Genomic DNA, 26,753 nt, shown 5'->3' with positions numbered 1-26,753 from the left:
ATGAGTGAAGATGCTTAGTAAATGCCCCTCATCTTTATTATATAAAAGTATAATAAAGGAAATTAAAAAAATAAATATATATTTAGACCTAGACATAAGAGTCAAATTCAATTACAAAGGGGATTCATTTTGGATTTCACTAAATAAGGTCAAAACCATTTCAAGCAGCATAACTTTCAAAATCAGAAAAATTACGAAAAACACTTTAAAATAATGCTTATTTTATTGGTTTTCAGTGAAGTGATTTTTAAAAAAAAATTATCTTTATTGTTGAAAGGATTACAGATATCCCCTTTTTCCCCATTGACCCCTTCTACCCTACACCACCCCGCCCCAGGCCTTCACCACACTATTGTCTGTGTCCATGGGTTATGCAATAAAAATAATGCTTATTAAAAAAAATTTTTTGAAAAATTCATGGCAGTTTTTTCTTAAAGATGGATTCCATAGTTAAGAACACCTGTGTTCTAAACTTTGTGATTGCTCCAGCTTTCTTTTCACTCTTCCTTATTTACTACTGCCATTAACAAAGTAATGAATAGGAGCTTCCAAATGGAGGAAAGGGGAAAGGAGGTGTCACAGAGAAGGCACATTATCTATAAATCTCCAAGGCAATGAAGATCAAGGTGAGCTGGGTAAATTCTGATACTGCATAAAGTGAGGGATGGGAAGGCATTCAGGTAGAAAGGATGAAGGAGTAGGCAGGGTGCAGGAAAAGATGGGCTTCATATATCCTATTAAAAAATGGAATTTATTATATTCTGTCTCTGGACATAATGAAAATAGTAACAAAAGTCAAAAGAAATTCCGTGTTTAGTAACTTGCCAAATATTAAAGCAAATGCTAATATTGTTGATTTACAATGTCAATTTCTTAACAAAATAAATTTCTATAATTAGGAAGAATATAGAAAAGGTAGGCTAAGTCCAGAAGGATCAAAGTTTAAAAAATATCCTAAAAGCAAACAAAAAACAGGTTAATTTGCAGAGCAAAGGAAACCATCAACAAAATGAAAAGACAACCCACTGAATGGGAGAACATATTCGTCAATGATACATCTGATAAGGGGTTAATATCTAAAATGGATAAAGAACTTATATAACTCAACACCAAAAAAACAAACAATCCAGTTAAAAAATGGGCAAAGGACCTGAATAGACATTTCTCCAAAGAGGACACAGAAGGCCAATAAACATATAAAAAGATGCTTAACATCACTAATCATGAGAACTGCAAATTAAAACCACAATGAATATCACCTCACACCTGTCAGAATAGCTATCATCAATAAATCAATAAACAAGTGTTGGCAAAGATCTGGAGAAAAGGAACCCTCCTGCACTGTTGGTGGGAATGCAGATTGGTGCAGCCACTGTGAAAAGCAATATGAAGCTACCTCAAAAAATTAAAAATGGAACTGTCTTATGACCCAGCAATTCCACTTCTAGGAATATATTTGAAAAAACCTGAAACACTGATTCAACATAATATATGCAACCCTATGCTCGCTACAGTGTTATTTACAATAGCCAAGATTTGGAAGCAGCCCAAACGTCCATCAGTAGATGGATGGATAAAAAAGCCGTGGTACATTTACACAACGGAATACTACTTGGCCTTAAAAAAGGAAATATTATCCTTTGTGACAGCATGGATGGATCTGAAGAGCATTATGCTAAGCGAAATAAGCCAGTCAGAGAAAAGACAAGTACGTATGATTTCACTCATATGTGAAATCTAATGAACAAAATAAACAAAATAGAAACAGACTCACAGATACAAAAAAACAGACTGAGGGCAGTTAGAGGGAAGGAGTGAAAAAGGTGAACGGATTAAGCTAAGCAAAGGAAAACAAAACAAAACAAAGATACCTCATAAACACAGACAACAGTATGATGTTTATCAGAGGGTAGGGAGAGATGGAAGAGTGTGAAAGGGGGATAAACGATGATGGAAGATTTGACTTGGGCTGATGAACACACAACATAATGTACAGATGATGTATTAAAGAATTGTACACCTGAAACCTGTATAATTTTACTAACCAATGTCACCCCAATAAATTCAATAAAAATAAAATAATAGGTTAAAGGAAATTAGGACCAAATTTAATTAAATAATCACATAGTAATTTAGTGCCATAATAAACATAATAATGAAGATGATTAGACCTCTATGTCCCCATAGGGCTGAACAAAAACCAACTAGATGAATTAGAGGAGGATCATTTTCTGTTACATACTAAGAAAGAACACCTTGAGGAAAAGATAGTACAGACACCAGAAATTCCACCCTTGGCAAGTTTCAAGACGACACTATAATTTGTTTATCCTGTATAGCTTAGGCTCGTGGTTCTCAAAATAGGAGACACAGCTGTCCTGCAAGTGGACAAATAATACCACAGTAAAAACAAAGGGCATTTTCCCTGTATCTTAATTTTTCTCAAAAGATATAGTGGAATAGACCGGGGGGAGATTATGAATATAAAACTCACAAGGAAACTTAATGCTTGGACTATGCCCTTAAATTACCTAGGAATACACATTTACTTTTCTCTATCATTACAGGTATATTTTGAAAGATCCAAGTTTGAGAAGCACAGGCTTAGACAGCATATCATACATTGAGGATACTGAAGTCTGAATGTTAAGGCTACTGAAACTAATAGTTTTCTTACCTGGTAGTTTTGTGTAGTAGCTGGCGGTGGGGGCGGGGGTGCTTCTTGTTGTCTCTGGGTATAACCATAATCTGTTGCTGTGTGTGCAGTGGGGTAGCCTCCATAAGCAGCAGCTGTTGCAGCAGCTGCAACAGCTACAGGAGCAGGCCTGGCAACTGCAACTGTGGCAGCTGCTGGTGCATAGGCAGCAGTAACTGTGTGAGCAGCTACTGGAGCCTGATGGACAGTGTAGCTAGCAACTGTAGTTGGATGCGAGTAGGCTACACCCGAAGCTGGCTGCTGGCTATAATGTGAAGAAGAATAGACATAATTCAATTTATTAAAATCAGGGTTTAATCAATTTAAATAAAAAGTACATATTCAAGGAATTTACTCATGGACTACAAAAGACCCAGTATTTTATTTGAACTTAATAAACCTCCCAATCAATACCATATTTGTTATTGTTATGTAATTTTCACTCCTAAATCTCAATACATTAGATAGTCACATATTATGTTTCAGATCACAGATCATATCGCAAAGTAGGGATGACAAACTGGGATAAGGAGCAGTATTAGGAAGAAGAGAAATTGATCAAACACGGAATTTTTAAAAATACTTGTTGTGCATGAAGTTCTTTATTACACTCTTCAGTTTTTTTAACATCTCTACAAAGAGGTGTTAAGAAAAATATTGTATTCTAACTCCAATTATGAAAAACATTTAAGGTAAAAACTATTATCCAGCTGACTTAAGAAGTACTTCTGCTCTATCTAGGGCAGTGATTCTCAATTGGGGGAGATTTTGCGGCCCCAGCTTCCCCTGCCCTGGGGACATTTGGCCATGTCTGGAGGTATTTTTGATGGTCACAACACAAAGTTGGTGGTGATGTGTGCTACTGACATCTAGCGGGGAGAGGCCAGTGATGCTGTTACATATCCTACAATGCACAGGATAGCTACTCACAACAAAGAATTATGCAAAGAATGTCAATAGTGCTGAAGTTGAAAAATATTCTAGGGTATAAAACCTACAATGCAGTATCTATTATTTTAGATAAATTTTCCAGATTATAGGCAGAATTTCATCACACAAATTAATTTTTCTCTTTAAAATGTAGCAGATGTTGCAAAAGGAGACCTAAGTCAGATGTTTTGCAACCATAACCATTTAAAAACCTTGAAGAGGCAAAAATTTTCCAAAACTCTAAGTCAAAAATTTTGCAAAGTTCTTAATTTTTATTTTAACCTGTAAATTGAGAGCCTATGCCACATAAAACCAAAGGCCTAAAGATGTTGGAATATTAATAAGCTTATTTGTTGTTCTATGACATCTGAGTAACACACTCACAGTTACGTGCTAAGGCACTATTACCAAGACAGAAATGCCTTCTAAAAAAAGAGAGAAAGCTCCAACAGTTACTTAGCTGACAGTGTTGTTTAGCTGACCATAAGTTTTAATATGACTCAGCAGTTAAGAATAGTACAGGGTATTCTTCACTAGTGTTCACAATACCATAGAACTGTGGCATAGAATTAAAATTTGGGGCCATAATATTTTAACTGTATTATAGAAATCACAGGTAATTAGGAATTATTAAAAGGGAATCAATATGAAGCTTTTAAGTATGAAAATCATTTCGTATAAAATGTGGAGGACCTGGCAACATTCAGTCTAGAAAAGATGACTGAGGAAGATATGATAGCTGCCTTCTAATAGAAGAGACTTACTCCATGCTGCTCCAGAGAACAGAACTAGAACCAATGGATGGAAGGGTGGCAGAATTCAGCCCAATATGAAAAAGAAAAAAAAACAAAAACTTAGAACAGTCCAAAGAAACTCATTTCTATTTGGATGAGGTTTTTCATATTGATATTATTTGATATTAAAATTAGCTAACATTTGCTACATATATGCCAATTATAAGACAGGAAAAGGTAAGTTTAAATTGTAATAACGGGAAACTGGTTTGGGATTGACATTTTCTATGGATAATTACACATTCTTAAGAAAAAATGTCAGTAACATATTATGCTTCTTGAAAATTCCTAGAGCTAGGAAAAAGAATTATATTTAAAATATAAATACAGCAGTTCTGTGAAACTTGTATTTAACATTTACTGATAAGATTCCACACATTCAGACCTACACTGCATACATAAAAGGGGTTTTGGTTCTGTAAAAATTCAGATAATCCTGGATTCCGATATTATTTCCATTCATCCCCACTGCTATTGATCAAGTACCTGTCACGTTTCTTTCGCCCCAAAATGTGTCCTTTTGGATAAAAAGCAGGGTACGAATAGAATAGAAATGCCAAGTCAACCAGGCAATTTCACTTATACTGTCTCTTACACACTTAAAAGCCCATGCGACTCACGATGGGATGACCATATGCTCTGGTTTATGGCCACTGCCCCAGCATAATTATTAATAGTATTCTCACTCTCTTAGTGTCTCAGTATGAACAATAAATTTTACAGTCATCCTTCCAAGAAACCATATAAAAAGATGCCAGTGCACTTAGCAATTACCATATACATCTCTAAGGCTGCTTAACCGAACTCTGCTCTGTACAGTCAGGTCCGTACCCATCATCTGTGCTGACAATATCCTCCACCAAAAGCATCATGAACAATGATGATCCAGTCCCAGTTTCCAGGGGGTCAAGGCTAGGGTAGCTGACTACTTGCTGTTCAGAATAAAGACTCTCAGAGTATTGTCTTAAACCCATTTGGGAATTTCTCTTTCAGTTTCAAATATCCTTAGAAAATTGTCCTTTATTGTCCTTTATGTGACATAGATGACCAGACTGGACTATACCAATTCAATTAAGTATCCAGTGATTAAGTCTAAAGTTAATTTAAAAAAATTCAGGTCAAATAAAGTTCAAATTAATTTAAGTAAAATTTGTCTTAAGTGGAAATAGTTCAAATCAAGGTTTTTGCCTAGCTCTGAATAGAATAAAAGGTGTTAAATTATACCCCTACATAAAATGTAAGACTTACTATCTTTAAATTATTTCTTAAATAAAGCAGGATAACCCAAATAAAGTAAATAACCCAAATGTTATGCCTTAAAAATAATTTGTGAAATATGAGAAGACTTTCATTTACTAAGCATCCAGTAGAGTGGAAGCTTCTATTTAGATAATACCCTTTGTGAATAAATTAAATCTAATCAGCCTCAGTCAGTTTTTAACCAGGACAAACTAAATAATAAATGATAAAAGAAACATTAAAAAATAGGTAAAAAAGGTTAAGAAATAATTGAAAAATCAGACATAAAATGGAAGGATATTTCTCTCGGAAGAAAAAAGAGGAAAAGAAATGTTTCAGGGAATATTAAAGAGTAAAAACACTTTATATTCTTGGATTTAACCCAGACGTTAAATCTACCTGCTTACTAAAAAGTGAAGCCAGCTAGAAGTGCTTACCAAAATAGACAGCCAACCAAAATTATCACATATTTAAATTGCATAAAAACAAAACAAAACAACACACCAAGAATGAGCCTGTGGGAATCAAATATTTTTCAAGGTAACAAGACAAGAATTCTCAAAAACTCAATGTGTATCCATATAACAAGAACTTTATACTAGTTAGAAGATAAAGTTGAGGGATACAGATAAGATATGAAAACTATAAAAGAAGATAAATCTAAGAGGTCCAATATTCAACTAGAAGGAATTCTAGAGAGAAAAGAAAAAAGCAATGAAAGAAATTAAGAAATAAAATTTCCCACATTTAAAGGGAAGTACAAATTTTTCAAATTCAAAGGCCCTACACAGTGCAAAGCAGAATGAAAGAACCATGCCAACAGACATGCAGCATTTCACAACATCTCACGACAAAAAAAAAGATCCTTTAAGTCTCCAGGGAAGAAAAATAGGTCACCTACACACAACTAAATGTAAATCAGTCTCTTAGTGATAACACTAGTGGCTAGAAGATAACAGGTTGTCTTGAAAATTCAAGGGAAAATGATTATTAATATAGAATTCTGTACCCAGCTAAACTATTAAGGAAGAATATAGATTTTTCTTGGCATTCAAGGACTGAAAGAGTTTACTTCCTATATACTGTTTCTTAGGGCACTACATGATGATGTATTTCAACAAAATACAAAAGCCCTACCCAGCCAGCATGGCTCAGCAGTTGAGCATCAACCTAGGATCCAGGAGATCGAGGTTCGATTCCTGGGCAGGGCACATGCCGGGGTTGTGGGCTCAATCCCCAGTGGGAGGCGTGCAGGAGGCAGCCTATCAATGACTCATCACTGATGTTTCTCTCTCTCTCTCCCTTCCTCTCTTTGAAATCAATAAAGATATAATTTTTAAAAAAAGAAAAGAAAAAAAACAACAGCCCTAGGCGGTTTGGCTAAGTCGTTAGAACATTGGCCCAAGGACAGAAAGGTCCCGGGTTTGATTCCGGCCAAGGGCACATACCTTGGTGCAGGTTCAATCCCTGGCCCTGGTCACGGTGCATTTGGGAAGCAATCAATCAATGTGTCTCTTTCACACCTATGTTCCTCTCTCTCTCTCCTTTCCACTCTCTCTGAAAAGCAATAAAAAAATATCCTCGGGTGAGAATTAAAAAATAAATAAAATACAATAAAAATTGTGAAATCCTACAAACATGGATCCAAACCCAGGAGTGAGATGAAAGCCCAGGTTGCAGCTGTGTAGCAGCCCAGAGAGACAATGAACTTAGATTGGAATCAAAGGAAGGACAGAAGCCTCCAGGAGCAAGATGTTCTGGAAAGAGGGCTGGACAATAGACAGCAGGCTGGGAGACTGGAAATATTTTAAAATATAATCAAGGCACCAACAAGATTTGGGAGGGGGGGCGGGGGAAGGTAAGGAAAGACTTCTGGAAATATGAAACTACGTAAGAAAGGTATGATCCTGGTAAAAGACATCACAATTTGAGCTATTAGTAGGGCATAAAAAGGGAAAAATCATTTAAATTTGCGCCTAGGAAGAGTCTTCTATTAAGTGGTACAGGGTTGTAAAAATGAAATAGGAATTACAATCATAAGACAGTACTTGGCTCACAGCAAATACTATTTACATGTGTAGTCATAATAGTGAAAAATTTTGCTTTAAAGTTTTATAATCAATCTATATTACAGAAGGTAAACTATGATTACAGAATACAATGTAACTGGTATCACAAGTAAAACTGTAGCTAAGTTGGGGAAAGGATGGAGAAAGAGGTAAAGAAAGCAAAGCACAAGAGTTTCAAGATTCTTTTCCTAAAATAGTACTGAGATACTGTCTACCTTTGATGGAACTAGAAATGGAGTGAACTGTTTATAGTAACAGAAATAGCCGTTATCATTCAATCTGGGAGGAGAAATGAGAAGCAAGATAGAGTGTACTAATTCCTAACTATGATTATAGGAAATCAAAATATAATGTATAAAGTTGACAAATTAAGACATGGAAAAGCATTTTTTTTTTTTAATATATCTTTATTGATTTCAGAGAGAGGAAGGGAGAGGGAGAGAGAGAGAGAAACATTAATGACGAGAGAGTCACCGATCGGCTAGTCTGCAACCCAGGCATGTGCCCTGACTGGGAACCGAACCCCAATCGCCTGGGTCCTAGGTTGATGCTCAACCACTAAGCCATGCCTGGCCGGGCTGGAAAAGCATATTATTTAGTGATACAAAGTTTAGAAATAAAACCAGATTGTGTAGAATTGGGAAGCAGGGAGAAGGAAAATAAGGGAATGTTGTTTTCATATTCCCTACACTACTTTATCTTTAATTACATCATGTATTACTCTGGTGGGGAAAAAGTATAAAAGTATTAGAAGAGAATTCTTAAACTGGCAACTTGGATGACTAACAAACTAAACCCAAATTTAAATACTGCTCTCTAGTTGTTCCAACTCGACTCTAACTTCTACATTTCTGTCCTCAACCCTAACATATATTCAACTCTGAACCCATTTTTAACGCTTTTAAATTCCACTACTATGATCTAGCTTTACATTATACTAAACTTATAGTCACTAGTGAAATTAACTTATGTATACAAATAGCTTGTCCATATAAGTGGCATCTGGTAACACTTATATACCTCCTTTAGTTTCTGTATAACAGTGGTTCTCAAAATGTGATCCAAAGACCATGAAGGGACTCTAAGGGATCTTTCAGAGGGTTAAGTTTTCCCTTTTTCAGTTACAGACTGCCTTCACATATTTTAATCCAAACAATTTATTACAACAGACTGAATGCAGAAACAGATTTTTGAGAATCCAACCATCATAACTGAGATACTAAAAGGATTTGTAAAAATGTAAAACAATGCCTCTCATCTCTCACTACTTTTGGGGAGGTAGGAATATAGGTATTTTTCATAATGACATTTTTAGTTAGCATACAGTGATTTATTATTCTTATTTTAAGATGGTTTGATAAATACTTTTTAAATTTTATTATAGTATTATATAACCCATATAAACAAAAGCTCTTTGGGGTCTTCAATAATTAGAAGTGTTAGAGGGGTCCCAAAAATCAAGTTTGAAAACTGCCATTTCATGAAGAACATTCACCGAGCAGTCAACTTTCATTTTCCTTTTTAATTACCTTTAAGCAAAATGTTTCCTTCTATCCAACAGGGAAACAGTGTTAGTTCTCAGGGAAAAGGAGCAGTGCATGAGTGACCAGAGCCCCAACTCTGTCACCTGCAGCTGCACTATCCTTACTCAGGGCTCCAAATCTCTCAGTTTACCTAGTGTGCTGCTGTACAAATACCATCTTCTGTGTCAGCAGACACATTAAAAGCACGGGGAAGCAATGGCCTAGAACTCTGGGACTCACACAAGAAACCAGCATGTAGGGTGAATTAGAGAAAAGCCTACTACTTCCTCCTTTAAGAGAGAACTATAAGGAAACTTTCTTGTCTCAGTCCTGGCTCTGGGTAAAGAGGGGAAAGTTTCTCCTGATGATGGTAACCACAAACCACCCTCCCCTTAGGTTTGGGCTCTGGAATTCACATTATCTAAACAGGAAAACTCTAAGCCGAGAAGTTAATGAATCTCTGGGATGGCAGTGTTTCCAAGTGCCACAAAATGCATAGTCCTATCCAAATGCTACAATGTTCCAAAAAACAAGAGATCACAATAAAAAAAAATCACAACAAAACCCATAAGGAAACAAGTTACAATGAGCAAGCATTTGCAGAAAAAATTTTTTGAAGAGACGAAAAGTATTAGAATTACTGAATATAAAATATAAAATAAGTACACTTAAAGTAGTAAGAGGCTATCAAAACTAAGATCAAGGACTAAAAGACTGATCAAAAACAACCAGATAATTTTTTTAAATCCTCACCCAAGGATGTTTTTATTGACTAAATTTAGAGGGAGAGGAATGGGGAGAGAGAAACATCAAAGTGAGAGAGAAACATTGATTGGCTGCCTCCCATATACGTCCCAACTAGGGATCGAACCCACAGCCGAGGTATGTACCCTGACCAGGAATTGAACCCACCACCTTTTGGTGTACAGGACAATGCTCCAATCAACTGTGAGCCCTGGCCAGGACCATATACATTTTTCACAAAACCAAAAAGAATGAAATACTGTATATTAAAAATTATCATTAGAAACTCTGAAAGGCATTACATAACCGATTAGACATGCCTGGCAAAAAATTAGTGAACTAGAAAGTACCTATAAAAATTACCTAGAATGTGCAGAGAGACAGAGATGTAAAATATTAAGGGTTGTCCTAGTCAGTGTGGTTCAGTGGTTAGAGCACCGGCCAACGGACTGAAGGGTCCTCGGTCTGATTCCGGCCAAGGGCAAGTGCACATGGGTTGCAGGCTCGACCCTCAGCCCTGGTCAGGGTGTATTTGGGAGGCAACCAATCAGTGTCTCTCTCTCACATCGATCTTTCTCTCTGTCTCTCCCCCTCCCATTCTCTCTGAAAAGCAATGGAAAAAATATCCTCGGGTGAGGATTAAAAATAAATATATATGTATATTAAAAATATATGTATTTAAGGTTAAAAGACCTGGAGGATAGAATAAAAAGTGGTAACATATCTAATTAGAGTTGCAAATGAAGAAAAACGGGAGAGAGGAAACATCTAAAGAGAATGTCTGAGATTTCCCAGAGTTAATAAAAGATAAAAACTCTCAGATTCAGGAGCCCAAACAAACCCCAAATAGTAATATATTAAAAGGAATTCTCACCAAGATGCATCTAAGTAAAAGAGGAGCACTTAAAAGCAGACTGAGGGGGGAAAAACTTCTACAGAGACTTAAGTGATGACTTCTCAAGAATGAGGAAGGTGAATTAAAGACATTTTAAGATAAAAAAAAAAGTTACCAGATCCACATTAAAGGAAAAGTCTCAAAGATTTACTTTAGGAAGAATGAAAATGATTTCAGAATGAATGAATGCTAAGTTAAAAAAAAAAGCAGTAAATGTGAATGTAAATTTAAATAATCACTGACTACATAAAACAGTAACAGTGTTCAACAACGACCGGTATGGGTTAAAAATCTAAAATATTTTACAACAACGGTGCAAAAATCAGGAGAGTATTGATCAAGGTTAAAGCATTTTAGGTCATTACACTGTTAGGAGAGTGAAAATAATAATTAACTTGCCCTGACCCTGGGTGGCGCCCTGGCCGGGTCCCTGTCCTGTGCACCGGGAGGCCGAGGGCTCGGTTTCCGGTCAGGGCACATGCCTAGGCTGCACGGTCCACCTCCAGGGGTACATCCTGGAGGCAACCGATCCATGTCTCTCTCACACTGATGTTTGTTTGCTTTTCTCTCTCTAAATTTAATAGAAACACATCCTCGGATGAGGATTAAAAAAAAAGAAAAAAGAAATTAACTTTAGACTAAGTGAAATAGTCAGGCTATATTCCTAGAGGAACCACAAAGTACAGAAGCAGAATGTTTAATTTCTGATCTTGTAAAAGGAATGAGGGAAAGGTCTTGATCAAGAAAATGCAGACAGCTTCTGTCACTCTCATTAAATGTACTTTTTTTTTCCTCCCTTGGAAAACATACTGTGTGTGTGCGTGCTCTGGTTACAATGTTGGGTAATATGAAAAGGTAACTGATAGAGAAAACATTTTTTTTTTTCTTTTTCATGGCACATAAAACACAATCTAACTTTTCCATTAGTTCAAATTAATGCTCAACATTGTTGGACTTCACCTGGCCAGCACAGCTCAGCGGTTGAGCATCGACCTAGCATCCAGGAGATCACGGTTTGATTCCCGGTCAGGGCATATGCCTGGGTTTCGGGCTCCATCCCCAGTGGGGGGCATGCAGGAGGTAACCAATAAATGACTCATCACTGATGTTTCTCTCTCTCTCTCTCTCCCTTCCTCTCACTGAAATCAATAAAGACATATTAAAAAAAAAAAAAAAAAAGAGACACCAAAAAAATGGTTGGCATTGTTGGACTTTTCTACGTCAAGTTATGCCATTTTATGCATCTACAAGATTACTAACAGATTTAACTTTAGATTTAATATCTTAAGGTTAAAAAAAGATGCAAAATTGAACTTCCTCATAAAATCATCCTAAAACCAAACCTTCTTTAATTATTCCTTATATTTGATATTATAATGCCTTGCTTCCCTTACCTTTATAATGTTATTAAAATAATATCTTTATCATTGTACAATTTTAGAAATTTAAATTCAGGCTCAAACTTCTAAAAACTAAAACACAACCAATCCTACAATTTCTATCAACTGGTAGACTACAGGGGAGAAGGGTTGCTAAATATCATATAAAAACTATATATAGCTCAGCTGGTGTAGCTCAGTGGTTGAGCGTGGACCAATGAACCAGGAGGTCACGGTTCTACTCCCAGTCAGGACACATGCCTATGTTTTGGGCTCGATTCCCAGTAGGGGGTGTGCAGGAGGCAGCTGATCAATGACACTCTCAGCTCTCATCGTTGATGTTTCTCTCTCTCCCTTCCTTTCTCTGATATCAATAAAAACATATTTTTTAAAAACTATATATAGGTATACCTCATTTTTAAAAAGTTTATTGATTTTTAGAGAGCGAGATAGAGAGGGTAAAGAGAGAGAAACATCAATACAACAATGTAACATTGCTCAGCTCTCTCCTGCATGTCCCTTACCAGGGATCAAGCCAGCAACCAGGGCACGTGCCCTGCCTGAGAGCTGAAGCAGCAACTTTTCGGGGCAACACCCAACCAACTGGGCCACACCGGCCAGGGCTAGGCATACCTCATTTTATTGTGCTTGAGCTTTATTGCACTCTACAGATGTTGCCTTTTTTTTTTTTTTTTTTTAAACAAATTGAAGGCAAGACCCTCCAAAAAGATTATGATTTGCTTTATTGCAATACTGGCTTTATTGTGGTAGAATGGAACTGAACCCGTAATATCTTCAACCTATGCCTGTAGTTTTCTTGGGATTTTTAACTATACCAGGAAAAACAGCCATTACCATTTACAGTCTAGGTCGGTAGACTGTATAGATTTTTACATTTTTTGGTAGTTTTGAAGTCATTTTACAAGAATGGGAGATAATGAAAAATAACAGAAATTTTAAACTAAATATAGTAAGCCCAGATTCTTATTCCATATTGTCCTGCTTTTAAAGGTATATAGACAAAATGGACCATGTTCTCTGAACATAACTGCTCATCAACTTTCATGCACGAACCTGGAACATGTCCATCTCATTAATGCTAATTCCAGATTTCAAATGTATCTCTATCTAATGAGTTCTAACTCATCATTGCTTCTGGCTTTTCTTCCTGTATCTGAATTGTCAAAATGCAATGCTTAAAAATTTTTTTAAAACATCTGATGGCTCATATTTTGTTGAAGAGATATGGTCATGTTCTTTGCTCCATAATCATAAAACATTTTCAATTTTAGGTTTGGAATGATTAATAAATCTCTTCATTTCTAAATCATCTCTTTCCTTCCAATTACATTTGTATACACACCTGCCTTTAGCATTTGTCCACTAATGAATCATATCAAGTAAATTCTGGTGCACAAACATCATAAAAGATGAAAGAATTCTGCCACGTACTTTTAGCAATATGGAATGTCTGAATCTTGTCATAGAATATTACACAATGAAGTCTTTCCTACTGAACAGATGAGAATACCATATTTTATCATCCTTAGAAATACATTGTTTGCTCTGATAAGTTTGAAAAAATTTAGGACACTGTATATGAAGACTCTTAGTATGAGACTTTGCTCACATAATCAATTTCTCCATCATCATTAGCCTATAGAGTGGTACTGTATTTTGCATTCATCTTATTTACCTAATAATTGTCAAACATCTTCCTGTGTTAACTGTCTTTTTTTTAAAATATATGTTTATTGATTTCAGAGAGAGGAAAGGAGAGGGAGAGAGAGCTAGAAACATCAATGATGAGAGAGTCACTGATCGAGTCCGCAACAGGACATGTGCCCTGACCGGGAATCGAACCCCGATCACCTGGATTCTAGGTTGACGCTCAACTGCTGAGCAATGCCCGGCCGGGCTTCCTGTGTTAACTTTCTTCTCCTTGCTACTATGGGAGAGAATGAACAATTCTGAATACTCAACTGTGTTGAAGGAAAACTAAAAGCCAATTACTAAAGGTAGTGGTCTTTACTTTCTTTCATACCTCCTTGAAAGATGATTCAGTACTTTTGGCAATGCAATATCTTCTAGTGATTTCACTATCGTACCATCCTTCTAGATAATTCTAACATTCTTCCATTTTCCTATTGTATTAGTCTTTTTTAGCATCCTTGGAAGTGATGAGTAAAGAGAAAATATTTCCTACGACAATGAAATAGCAAAATGTTTCAAGGCAGAAAAATAAGATCACTAATAAGATCCCATACTGTAAACCTTAGATCTTATTTTTAAAAAAGACCCAATGGATCCATAGGATAATTACAAGATTAAACAAATTTTATTCAATTTTTAAAAATAAGCAAATTGTCTTCCTTGAAAAACTCTAAGGAAAAAAAAGTCACAAAACGTCAATCCTTGTATCTGTAAATAGAACTGCTCAAAAAAGTAGCTCACAAACTACTGGGTACAATAAAAGCTAATGGATACATAGGTTAATTAGACCAAAGTGCCCTATATAACTTTATACTCAAGAAAAACACACCCTTGCCCTGGTTGGCATGCTCAGTGGTTAGAATGTCAGCCTGCATACCAAAGGGTCTTGGGTTGGATTCCCAGTCAAGGGATGGTACCTGGGTTGCAGGTTCGATCCCTGTTCCAGGTCAGAGCACGTGTTGGAGGCAACCAACCAATCAATGTCTATCTCACATTGATGTATTTCTAAACCACCCCCCTTCCCTCCCTCCCCCTCTCTCTAAAAATCAATGGAATAAATGTTCTCAGGTGAGGATTAACAACAAAAAAAACTACATCCCCTGGGCTGGGCGTGACTCAGCAGTTGAGAGTCAACCTAGGATCCAAGAGATCAGGGTTCCATTCCGGGTCAGGGCACTGCCCCAGCTGTCTGCTCAGTCCCCAGTTGGGGACATGCAGGGGGCAGCCAATCAAAGATGGCTTTCTCATCATTGATGTTTCAGCTCTCTCTCCCTCTCTCCCTCCCTCTCCCTGAAATCAATAAAGATATTTAAAAAACAAACCAACAACAAAAAAACACATCCTTCACTATTTCTCAAACTCATTAACATTTCTTCGGGGAAAGGTATGACTATTCACACTAGCTGAGATTAAAAAAAAAAAACTAAAAATAGTTTTTTTTACAAACTTAGTAGGAGTATTTTCAGAAGTTTTTAGATTTCATAAAGGAATTATAAACATGTACAACAACCTGAAGTCCTCTAAATATAAAACTAGGATAACCAGGTATTCTGAAAGTAACAGGTACAATGAATGATTTTAAGAAGAGTGTTATGATTAAATTTACATTTTATAATGACCATTCTGCTTATACTAAAAACATGGTTTGGATGGGTAAGACTGGGCGAGTGAAAGAAGCTATAAAGCCATCTTCATAAATCACAACTTTCTTGCCCTCATTTATATGGTTATTGTTTAAAAGACTTTCTTATTGTTTTTCCTATAAAAGTGTCATATTTCTTAAAATCTCTTTTCAAGGATGTTCTCTGTCCATTTAATACCAACTACCATACCAATGTGATAATTTTATACAATACATATAGTTCACCCTTATCTGCAATTTTGCTTTCCGTGGTTTTAGTTACCAGCAGTAAACTGCTACAGTCTGAAAACATTAAGTGAAAAATTCCAGAAATAATCAATTCATATTTTAAACTATGCGCCGTTCTGAGTAGGGTGATGAAGTCTCATGCAGTCCAGTTTTGTCCCACCCAGGATATGAATTGTCTCTTTGTCCAGCATTTCCACACCGTATATGCTACCAGCCCGTTAGTCACTTACTAGCTGTTTCAGTTATCAGATCGACTGTTGTGGTATCACAGTCTGTGTTCAAGTAACTTATTTTACTTAATAAAGGCCCCAAAGTGCGAGAGTATGATGCTGGCAATTTGGATATGCCAAAGAGAAGCCTTAAACTGTTTCCTTTACGTGAAAAGGTAAAAGTTTATAACTTAAAAAGAAAGAAAAATCATGCTAAGATCTTGAGTAAGAACAAATCTTCTGTCAAATTGTAAAGAAGGAAAAATCCGTGCTAGTTTTGCTGTTGCACCTCAAACTGCAGAAGTTACAGCCACAGTGTGTAGTAAGTGCTTAGTTGAGATGGAAAAGGCATTTGTGGGTGAAAGACATGAACAGAAAATGTGTTTTGACCAATAGAAAGGTGTTGTGCCAGAAAGCACTGAGCTTACAGTAGTCCTTGCTTGTCCACATTCAAAGACGCCCAGGGGATGATGCCTGAATCCATGGGTAGTAATGAACCCTATATAATATACCATCTTTTCCTACACATACATACCTATGATAAAGTTTTACTTATAAGTTAGGCACAGTAAGAGATTAACAATAACTAATAATAAAATAGAACAATTATAACAAAATAAAGGTTACCTGAACACAAGCACCCTACTAAGTGACTAACAGGCAGGTAGTGTATACAGCATGGAAACATTGGACAAAGGGATGGTTTATGTCCCAGGGGGATGGAACAGGATTGCATGAGATTTCATCACATTATTCAGAATGGTGAACACTTTAAAACTTATGAATTATTTCTGGAATTTTCCATTCAATATTTTCAGACTGTGGTTGACCACAAAAAGCAAAACCACACATACTGGGGGACTACTGTATATAAATACTTCGGCAAGGGTATGTCCGTACAGGAAAATAACATAAAAGTTTGGTACTATGCATGGTTTCAGGCATCTACTGGGGGTCTTGGAACATATGCCCTGAAGGGAAACTACTGTTTTTATGATTTCCCAGAAATAAAAAATAAATTTAAAATTTTATTTTCACTTAATTGATCTTCAAACAAGTGCTTCCCTTCCCAATACTTAAGCCCATTTGACCTCTAGGACCCTAAAGGATTAATTTAAATATTAAATTAGACTAAATTATTTTATGCAGCATTGTATGCTAGTCTTTCTGTAGCTCCAAATGATCTGATTCTACCAATTAATTATACCAATTGATTAAAATTATACCAATAATTTGATAACTATCAAATGCTTAATCCAATGTCTCTGAAGCCCTAACATTGCTGACTACCCTCTCTCCTGAGTTTTATGACACTACATTCTCCCAGCTCTCTGCTCACCCAGTATTTGTTTCTTTCTCTGGCCCTACCTTAAACACAGACATTACCCCAGTGTGTAACCACAGCTCTATTTTTCATTCATTCAAAAAATGTTTACTGATGTTTGATATCTGCCAGGCACTGTACTCTATTATGTTTCAACCATACTTATAGCTATTAATGGTGGATCATCACCATATGGGTAATATCCAGATTTACACTACCAGCCTTTCTTTCTTTTCTAAGCTCCGTTTCCAACTGTCTACTGAATATAATACTAACATTGATGGGGATATAATATATGCCAGGAACTGTTCCGAGCCCATTACAAACATTACCTCATTAGATCTTCAAAACAACACAATGGGCCTATATAGGCCTCCCAGGAACACTGGTAATTTCTAATTTTTTATCTGAGTGCTGGTTATACAGTGTGTTCAGTATATAACATTTCATAAAACTATACTATTATAGGTGCAATTCCTTATATATATGTGTGTATATATATTATATAACAAAGAATTTTTTAAAAAATCTCAACCTCATGAGGTAAGAATTATCATCTCCCGTTTATAGATGAAGAAATAAGAATTATTTTCTCCCATTTATATCAGATGAAGAAACTGTTTGCTTAAGGTCAGGTAGTAGAGGGAACCAAGATTCAGCTGAGGCAGCTGACTTCAGAGCCCATCCACTCTCAAGCATATCAACCAATTCTTATATTCCTGTCTTGGCTCAATACATTTCCTTTGTCTAAAATAACATTCCCTGGATTTTCAGAAAGGTCATGAAGTCTACCTCAAACTCCTATAAGAATCCTCCAATTCCCATTTTATCATTTCATAAAACTGAGTTATGATCATTATCATGGCATAGTTATTTGTGGGTACTGTGTATCTGATCTGTTCCCATGCTCATCCCCCAAAAGTATAAAGTCCTTGAGAGCAGAGACTGTGCATATTGTAATATTCATTAAATACCATGTGAGTTACTCCCTATAAATATATTTTAACATACATACCATACAAGATGACTAATAAGACAAAAAACCCAATGTTCTTTATTTCATTAATTTGTGCTCATAAGTAAGAATTTAGAGCTGCATTGCAGCACACGGCTTTCACAAGACACTAAAAAATGCCATATTCAGAATAACCCTAATTCTGATAGAGTGGTGCGAAAGACAATTCACGGACAAGCACTGTAGGTATACTCCTCACCTTTTATCATATATCTAAGCGATTCTAACATACTTAACCAATTACTACATTTATAAGCCCAAGGTCTGTCATTTTTTAAAAATTTGTCTTTATTGTTGAAAGTATTACAAATGGCCCCTTCCCCCCAACTGAGTCCCTCAACCCCACACCTCTCCCCCTCCAAGCCTTCACTACACTATTGTCTGTGTCCATGGGTCATGCATATATGCATGTAAATTCTTAGGTAAATCTCTCCCCACCCACCCACCCCAGCCCTCCCTCTGACATTCATCAGTCTATTTCCTGCTTCTATGTCTCTGGACCTATTCTGTTCATTAGATTCCACATGAGTCAGATCATGTGATACTTGTCTTTCTCTGACTGGCTTATTTCACTTATAATACTCTCCAGGTCCCACCATGCTGTCTCAAAGAGTAAGGGATCCTTCTTTTTTACAGCTGCATAGTATTCCATGGTATAAATGTCCAAGATGATGCTTGATATGATTTCAATCTTCTTTAACTTGAAGTGACTTGTCTTGTGTCCTGACATGTGGTCTATCTTTTGCGAATGTCTCACGTACACCTGAGGAGAATGCATATTCTGCAGCTTTGGGGGTGAAATGTTCTGTAAATATCAATTAAATCCATCTGATCTAGTGTGTCACTTAGAGTCACTGTTTCCTTGCTGATTTTTTGTATGGAAGATCTATCCAGTAAAGTCAGTGGGGTGTTAAAGTCCCCTACTATAACTGTATTGCTGTCAATCTCTCCTTTAAAGTCTTCCAGAAGTGTTTTTTCCATACTGTGTGAGGAGTCCTTTGTTCTGAGGTGAGTCTCTTGTAGACAGCATATAATTTGGTCTTGTTTTCTTATCCAAGAACTGTCTTGATTAACCTGATGGCATATTTCTGAATAATAATTTGGCTGATTTTTTTTTTTTTTTGATCCTCACCCCAGGATATTTTTTCCATTGCTTTTCAGAAAGAGTGGGAGGGAGGAGAAGGGGGGAAAGAGAAAGGAGAGAGAGAGACATCGATGTGAGAGAGACACATCGATTAGTTCCCTCCCGCATGCACCCTCGCAGGGGCCGGGGATCAAACCTGCAACCAAGGTACATGCCCTTGACCAAGACCCTTCAGTCTGCATTTTTTTTTTTTTTTTGACAAATACCTCTATTTAAACAGCTATACATTTTAATCCAACTGCCCATAAGCATAAATCAATCTCTGGGATCTCTATTTTAATCCAATGATCTATTTGTTTATCCCTATACCAATACCACATTTTCCTGTTTAATAAAGTCTGGGTACCTGATAATACAAGACCTTCCTTATCATACCTTACAGATGGTCAAGACTGCTTTTGGACCAATACTCTTTTCAAAACCAGTATTAGAAGCCCTTTATCCAGTTACTCCAAAAATCCTGTTGAGATTTTTGTTAAATATATGGATTATATATGGATTACTTAGGGGAAAATTGATAACTCAATGGTATTGATTTTTTTCACTCCATGAATATAGCTCATCTTCATTTATTTATGTCTTCCTTTATATCCTAATATATTTTTCCCCTAAAGTGTTTGCATATCTCATTGATTTTATTTCTACTTAATTGGTTTTGTGGCTATATATAAACGGGACTTCTTTGACATTGGAACTGAGGTCTACCAATACTCATGTACCTAATTTTAAACCTTTTACTTTGAGGTTATGAAGCTCTATATATTAAGTATATGATAAACATCAACTAAGGAGTTCTCTAAAAACCCTCATAGTATTATTCATATCTCTACAGAAAACTAACAGTGGTAAAATGCCTACTGAAAATCAGGCACTAGGCTAGGAACTTTTATATTTAATATTCACCTCAAGGCAAGTTAGGTAAGAAAACCAAGTCTCAGAAAGGTTAAGCAACTTGGCCAAGTGACTGAAGGGATAGAGCTGGGATTCAAATCCCAAGTCTGACTAGCTATAAAATCATGACCTTTTCATTGTAGTATATTGTAAGGTAGTTTACAAGAGCACAAACACACACTTTTAACATTTTATACAGGGGTATTCTGGCTCACCCTACTCTTAAAACTATTAACAACATTAAAAGGAAATATCATCAATGTTAACAGCAACAATCCTTTCGGAAAGAAAATTTTCATTACTTCAAACTCATTCATGCACTATGAATCCTAAGATCTCTGATTCAACAATGGAACAGCTGATATAATTAGCAGTTACAGTAATTTTTTTGTGTAGAGCCAGTACATTTCCATCACCATGACTGGTTTCAAAAACCTGTTAACCTGGTTTTTGCAGTTTCTCAGCAATTATTCCTTTTCTACCTTACTAGTGTTACTTTTATTATTTCCTTCAAGACAGAATAGTCTTAACACTATATTCAAATAAAAAGTTAGAGAGAGAAAAGAGAAAAAAGGGAACATTCATCAGCTTATCCAATCAGCCTACCCAAGTTATCTTAGTGATGCAAGATAATTATCCTTTAGGAACAGATTGTCCTAAAGACATCTCAAGATGTCTTAGAAGAATCATTAGATGTGATCTAGCCGGTTTGGCTCAGCAGTTACAGCGTCAGCCTGTGCACTGAAAGGTCCCAAGTTCGATTCTGGCCAAGGGCACGTACTCTTGGTTGCAGGCTTGATCCCCGGCCAGTCGGAGGCAACCAACTAAAGCCTCTCACATCAATGTTTTTCTCTCTCTCTCCCCCCTTCCACTCTCTCTGAAAAGCAATGGGAAAAATATCCTCAGGTGAGGACTAAAAAAAAAGAAAAAGAATCATTAGACGAGATGCCTTCTTTTGACTAGCAGATACTTAAACTAATGTCCAGAAAAGTCAAAATTCACTCAAACATTTATCACTTAACATTTGGTAAGACTAAGAATATGGGGTTTGTAAAGTAACCATTTTGCACCTTCATACAATCTCTAGTCTTCAAATTCAATAAACAGTGGATATAAAAAGTGTACAAAATGCTGCTAAATGATTATTTTATTTTTAAAAAATATATCTTTATTGAGTCGAAAGGGAGGAAAGGAGGGGGAGAGAGAGATAGAAACATCAATGATGAGAGAGTCATTGATCGAGCCCACAACCTGGGCATGTGCCCTGACTGGGAATTGAACCCAGCCGTCTGGATCCCAGGTTGACGCTCAACCGCTGAGCCACGCCCGGGCGGGCTAAATGATTATTTTAAATAGCTAACTATATTGAAGGTAGAATAACATTCAGCTACCAACGATACACTAAGAGTTATATATAAGACAAAGAGTAGTTTACACAAAAGCTAAAAATTTAGGTTATCCAGGTAAAAGACAAGTATCTTGACTAGCTAGAAAGATGACAAGGAACTGGTATGTCCAAGGCTTTTCTAAAGAATAACAGAAACTGGCTGCTTAAAACTCTCAAAGAAATGGTTATGTTGTATTAATAGTGGTATTTAATGGGATTAAGTATATATATTTGCATATACCACAAATCCCCTTAAAAAACTGAAGAACTATGATAACTTCTGTATTACTGCCAATGAAAGAGTGATGATTTTGATCCTATGAAACTATTAATTAGCAAGTTTTCTTTCCTCACATTCTTTGCTATCCTAAGTCCTTATACCTATTAAAATATTTTCCAAGACTTATTATAAAATTAGACTTGTCTGTCTAAAAGGAATTCTATCTTCTCAAACCAAAAAGGTATTCTACTGAAGTAGGTTACCTACCCAACCAAGTTCCCTTTCTGCCTATTTTTTCACCATGCTTGAGATCTGTCTTGTCCTATTGTACCCCAAAATAAATTCTATCAAGAACAATACATATACGTACACAAACACTTAAAAAATTTTTTTTGATTTCTTCATTTCCAAGAGGGGGAAAAAGCAAATGAAAGGTCAGAAAATGACAAGATTACATTTGCAAGAGTGGCAAATGGCATAATAGGTTTACTTACTTGCAGTGAAAAATACTCAGTAGCTAATGGAACATGTAGCACAAGGACTGAATAAATGCTTACCACAAAAATGTTTCATATGCATTATACAAATGAAAAACTTGGTTTATCTTGAAGTTATTAGTAGCAGAACTTATGAGATCTTTATAATCTCTTTTTAAAAACCTTGACTTTTAGTATAGCATTATGAATCTCAAATATTAACAAGCAATAAAGTCTAAGCTCCAAATAAATTTAACCAAATGCCTTATGTAGCCGTAACCAAAATAACTTAGAACCAGAATTAAATCTAAACTTAGGAGTTACTTTTAGTTATCTGTATTTAATGATAGGTAAAGCAACTATTCACAGCATCCATATGTAAATGCTCAAGATTTTCCCAAGTTTGCATCTTTCAAATTAAAAAAAAATTTTTTTTGCACAGTAAGCCTTTGTCTTCCATATCTAAAAGTTACATTGTAATTTCTCAACAGGAAAAAAAAACAAGCATCATCACTGCATTTTTTGTATATGCTTTTATTTTGAATGCTACAGTAAAACCTCTAAATAGGGGAAATTCAGGCAAGGGGGTGACAGTTAAAGCTCAAAGTCTGTTATATAATAAAGTAGGTTTTCCGAATGCGTATGTTAAAAAGTCAACAAATTAGTTTTTCTACCTGTTTTTACTTATGTAGACATGTTTGTGTAATTGATGTTTATGTCATTAAAATTATGTATGAAAAGTTTAATTTCACAGAAAAGTTTTCTGTAATACTGTAATTTTAAATTTATACTGAATATATCTAGCAAATGTGTGCATTCACCAATCATCACAAGTAAACAAATGCACACGGCTGGAGTGTGGCTTAGCACACGTGGGAACATTGCCAACACCCAGTATGCTTTAAAAACTGCTGCAGAAAGTCACACCACGTGACAAGAACTAACTACCTCAAGAGATGCAGTGTGATCATGTGCTAATCATTCGCCGAACATTGTTTATGAGGGTTGATTCTCAGATTAAATATGTAGACTATAGTTGTAAATATGTACTATTTATTTATGTTGGCGAAATTACTAGTGTTTTTTCCAATGTATGGCCTATTTGCTAAAATTATTTGTTAAAAATAACAGTGAATTAATAACAAAAAATAATTTGTTAATTATAAGCAAATCTTGGTTTAAAAGCATTTTAAAATTAACAAGGTGTTAATTTTCACATATGACATACGGACTAGAAATTCTGTCCGTTAAGTCCATTAAATCGAGGTCTGCAAAATGGAGTTTATTGTACATGTTCATTTTTGTTGAACCAACAGCTTTATTTGGCCTAATTTATTCCCATTAAAAGCAAACAACTTCCATGTACTATACTTATACATAAGGAGAGAACATCTGTTACTTTTGCCAACATATGCATAAGTAACATAAAAAAACTAGTCTTTTCTCACTAGACATACATATAACAAGCAGTAACTGGACTGTTGTTAGTTTACTGGAAACTATGATTCAAGGCCAAAGAAAAATTAGGTACAGAAATTATTTACTATCCTATTATTGGGATAAGATACAAACATACAACTATTTTAGTTAAAAAACAAGTATCTTTAAGTTGGCACTTCCTCCCCTCATTTCTATTTGTAGTTTTGCATAAAAAAATATTTCAAAACTGCGGCAGAGAACAAACTCAGTACATTTTCAATAAACGAAGTTAATCCAAAAAGCTATCACTCTGCCCAGAGTAACAGAAAAATACTGGGTAAAACAAGTAAAATTTTTAACAGCTAAATACAGCCTTGTCTAGAACACAAAGTACTTGGTAACACTGGATTTACCAAACAGATGCTGATTAGCTATCTCTTGTTTCCCAGAAAAAGAAAATGGCTCTTTTTCTCTCTCCACAAAAAGTATCAGCCCTAAATGGTTTTAACAAAGTAGCTGAGACTTTATTAGCCGTTTACAATTCGTAAGCAAAGGATTTGTTAATGTTTAAAAAGCCCCAAGATTTTGCCCCAATCTGTCATCTCAGTCTTTTTTTAGAATACAGGCCTCAAGATAAGAGAGACTTGTAAAAAAATTCAGGGCATTCAATAATTAGTAAAATACCAATTTCGTCAAAAAACGCATATTTATATACTTTAACATCTCTTAAAACCCATGGTCATAAGCACTGTCATTTTCTAATTGGTAGCAAATTTTTTTAGTGATATATAAAATGATACTCCTTACAATAAATGGCACCTTAGAAGTCCAGGAAATATGGCAACTTTCTCAGGATTACAAATTTTAACTCCAAAATATGACCGAGTATCTCATTTTATATATGAGGAAAAAGAAAGTCCAAATAAGTGATGTCCCCAACGTCTTAAAACCAAGAGCAATGACTGGAACCCAGTCTTCTGGTTCCCAATGATGCTCTTTGCATTACCCGGGCTTAACCAATAGCTGACGGGCTTAACCAATAGCTGACGTATCTAATACAGTTACCTAATACGACAATCTCTCACTACAGGCTTATCACGTAGGAGCCCTGTATGCTTTTGGCCTGAATTTGAAGAGAGGCTGTCTCAGACTGACTCAAAAGTAACAAAACAACCACCATCACCACCCCCTTTTTGGTTAATGAACTACGGACACTTCAGAAATTAGAGCTTCCCTTAAGGTAGGAATTTCGTAAGGTGCATTACAGTAGCTCAGTACAATCTCACTTGCACTTTCTTTTCCCCAGGAGAAAGAATCACCACGGGAAATTACTGGCCCACAGGAGCCTGAACTCAAAAGCAAGAACGAGGCTGTGGACTCCTTTATCAGCACTAGAAACTTCGCACATCTTTTGCAGTCTACCAACTACACAATTCACAGGTGGTTGGTATGTTTACATCGCTCCTTGGAGGGAAAACTGAAGGAACCCAATGACTGTAGAGACACCCGCAGTCTGTTTGCAGGGCTCGGGTGCAAGGCCAGGGGAAGCCACAGGCCGGAGGAGAAAGTAGGAGAAAGTACCCGAGAAAACGACACGTTATCCGAGCTCAGGGAGAGGGAGCGCCGAGCGGGGAGCGCTGCACCGCAGGCGTCGCGGGAGTGGCCGGGAGGCCCTGGACTCGGCACTCCTAGTCGCCCACCCGCTCCGAGACCAAGTGGGAGGGGGACCGGAGGTGGGGACAGGCCCGGCGGGGAGATCGGAGCCTCGGCCTCCGATCCCTCCGTCTGCCTGCAGGGCGGGGGTGGTGGCTGGGCTCCCAGGCCGCGGGAGGCCATTTTAGCTGCGGGGCCGCCGAGGCCCTCCACGTCCCAAAACCTCCCCAGTCTCTCGTCCCGCCCCCACGGGGGGCCGCTCCCCGCCGCGGGCCGGGTGGGGCTGGAGAGGCCGGGGGCCAGACCCGCCGCGAGGGGGGCTCGGGGCCGCGGGCGGGGGCCGGAGCGGGGGCGTCGTGTCGGCGGGATCCGGGCGGAAGAGCGAGCTAAGGGAGAGAAGGGAGAGGGCGGGGAGCCGTTACCTATACTGGGCCGCAGCCGCCGCCGCCGCCGCCCCGCTGTGGGTGAATCCAAAGTAGTTGCCGGTCGCCATTTTGGCATCTTCCCCCAGCCGGCTGGGCACTGCGGCGGGCACGGAGAGTCGGGTCCCATGGCGGGAGGGGAGCCGCGGAGGCGCAGAGACGCCGAGGGAGGGAAAGGCAGAGAGAGAGAGGCGCCGTGAGAAGCCGCCCTAGCCGGGCCCGAGCCACGGTCGCGGCCGCGCCGCCTCCCCCTCCCGCCTCGCACACCCTCACTCACTCGCACGCCCCGGTGGCGGCCGCCGCCTCCTCCCCGGAGCCAGCCCCAACCCCCGCGCCTCCCCACTGCCCCAGGCTGGGGAAGGAGCTGGGCAGGGACCTCGGCGGGGCACATTATACTCACCATAGGTGAAAGAAACTACAGGGCATATGGGAATCATGGGCTCGGGCTGCTGCTGCTGAACTCTGAACTCTCACCCGCTGCCTCCCTCCTCTGCCCTGCTCCTCCTCAGCGGAGAACAGACCGCTGCCTCCCGCCGCACTGCGCACGCGCCGCCGCGCTCGGCACCCTGGGAGCTGTAGTCCCCGCCGCCTTCGCGGCGCCACGGGGCGCGTGCGGGGGTCTCCGCCGAGGCTGGCCGGGAGTGGCGGGGGGCGCCCGCGCTGGAAGGCAGGCCTGGTTCTCCTCCAAAGCCGCAGTGACAGCGACCTGCGATCCGGGCGACAGAGGGGCGTGCGAGGAGCG

The 26,753-nt window shown here is 37.7% G+C and overlaps 1 protein-coding gene across 3 annotated transcripts in view; it reads right to left on the bottom strand.

Moving 5' to 3' along the window:
- Nucleotides 1–26,517, bottom strand: part of ZFR (zinc finger RNA binding protein) — a 69,268-nt gene extending 42,751 nt beyond the window's left edge. For 2 of the 3 annotated variants that reach the window (XM_087815317.1, XM_087815318.1), the window contains exons 1-4: nucleotides 26,412–26,517; nucleotides 26,012–26,111; nucleotides 4,390–4,413; nucleotides 2,678–2,960 (exon numbers count right to left, since the gene is read on the bottom strand). In XM_087815317.1, coding sequence (XP_087671443.1) covers nucleotides 2,678–2,960; nucleotides 4,390–4,413; nucleotides 26,012–26,111; nucleotides 26,412–26,448 — 444 coding nt within the window. In that variant the 5' untranslated portion in view covers nucleotides 26,449–26,517. The remainder of the gene's footprint in view (nucleotides 1–2,677; nucleotides 2,961–4,389; nucleotides 4,414–26,011; nucleotides 26,112–26,411) is intronic. The other variant, XM_016224315.2, reaches the window with a different exon arrangement.
- Nucleotides 26,518–26,753: the final 236 nt, after the last annotated feature.

The sequence above is a fragment of the Miniopterus natalensis genome, chromosome 3 (genome assembly GCF_054644295.1).
Source record: "Miniopterus natalensis isolate mMinNat1 chromosome 3, mMinNat1.hap1, whole genome shotgun sequence".
Classification (NCBI taxonomy): Eukaryota; Metazoa; Chordata; class Mammalia; order Chiroptera; family Miniopteridae; genus Miniopterus; species Miniopterus natalensis.
The sequence above is the reverse complement of the archived record's forward strand: the minus strand, read 5'-3'. Positions and strand labels throughout refer to the sequence as shown.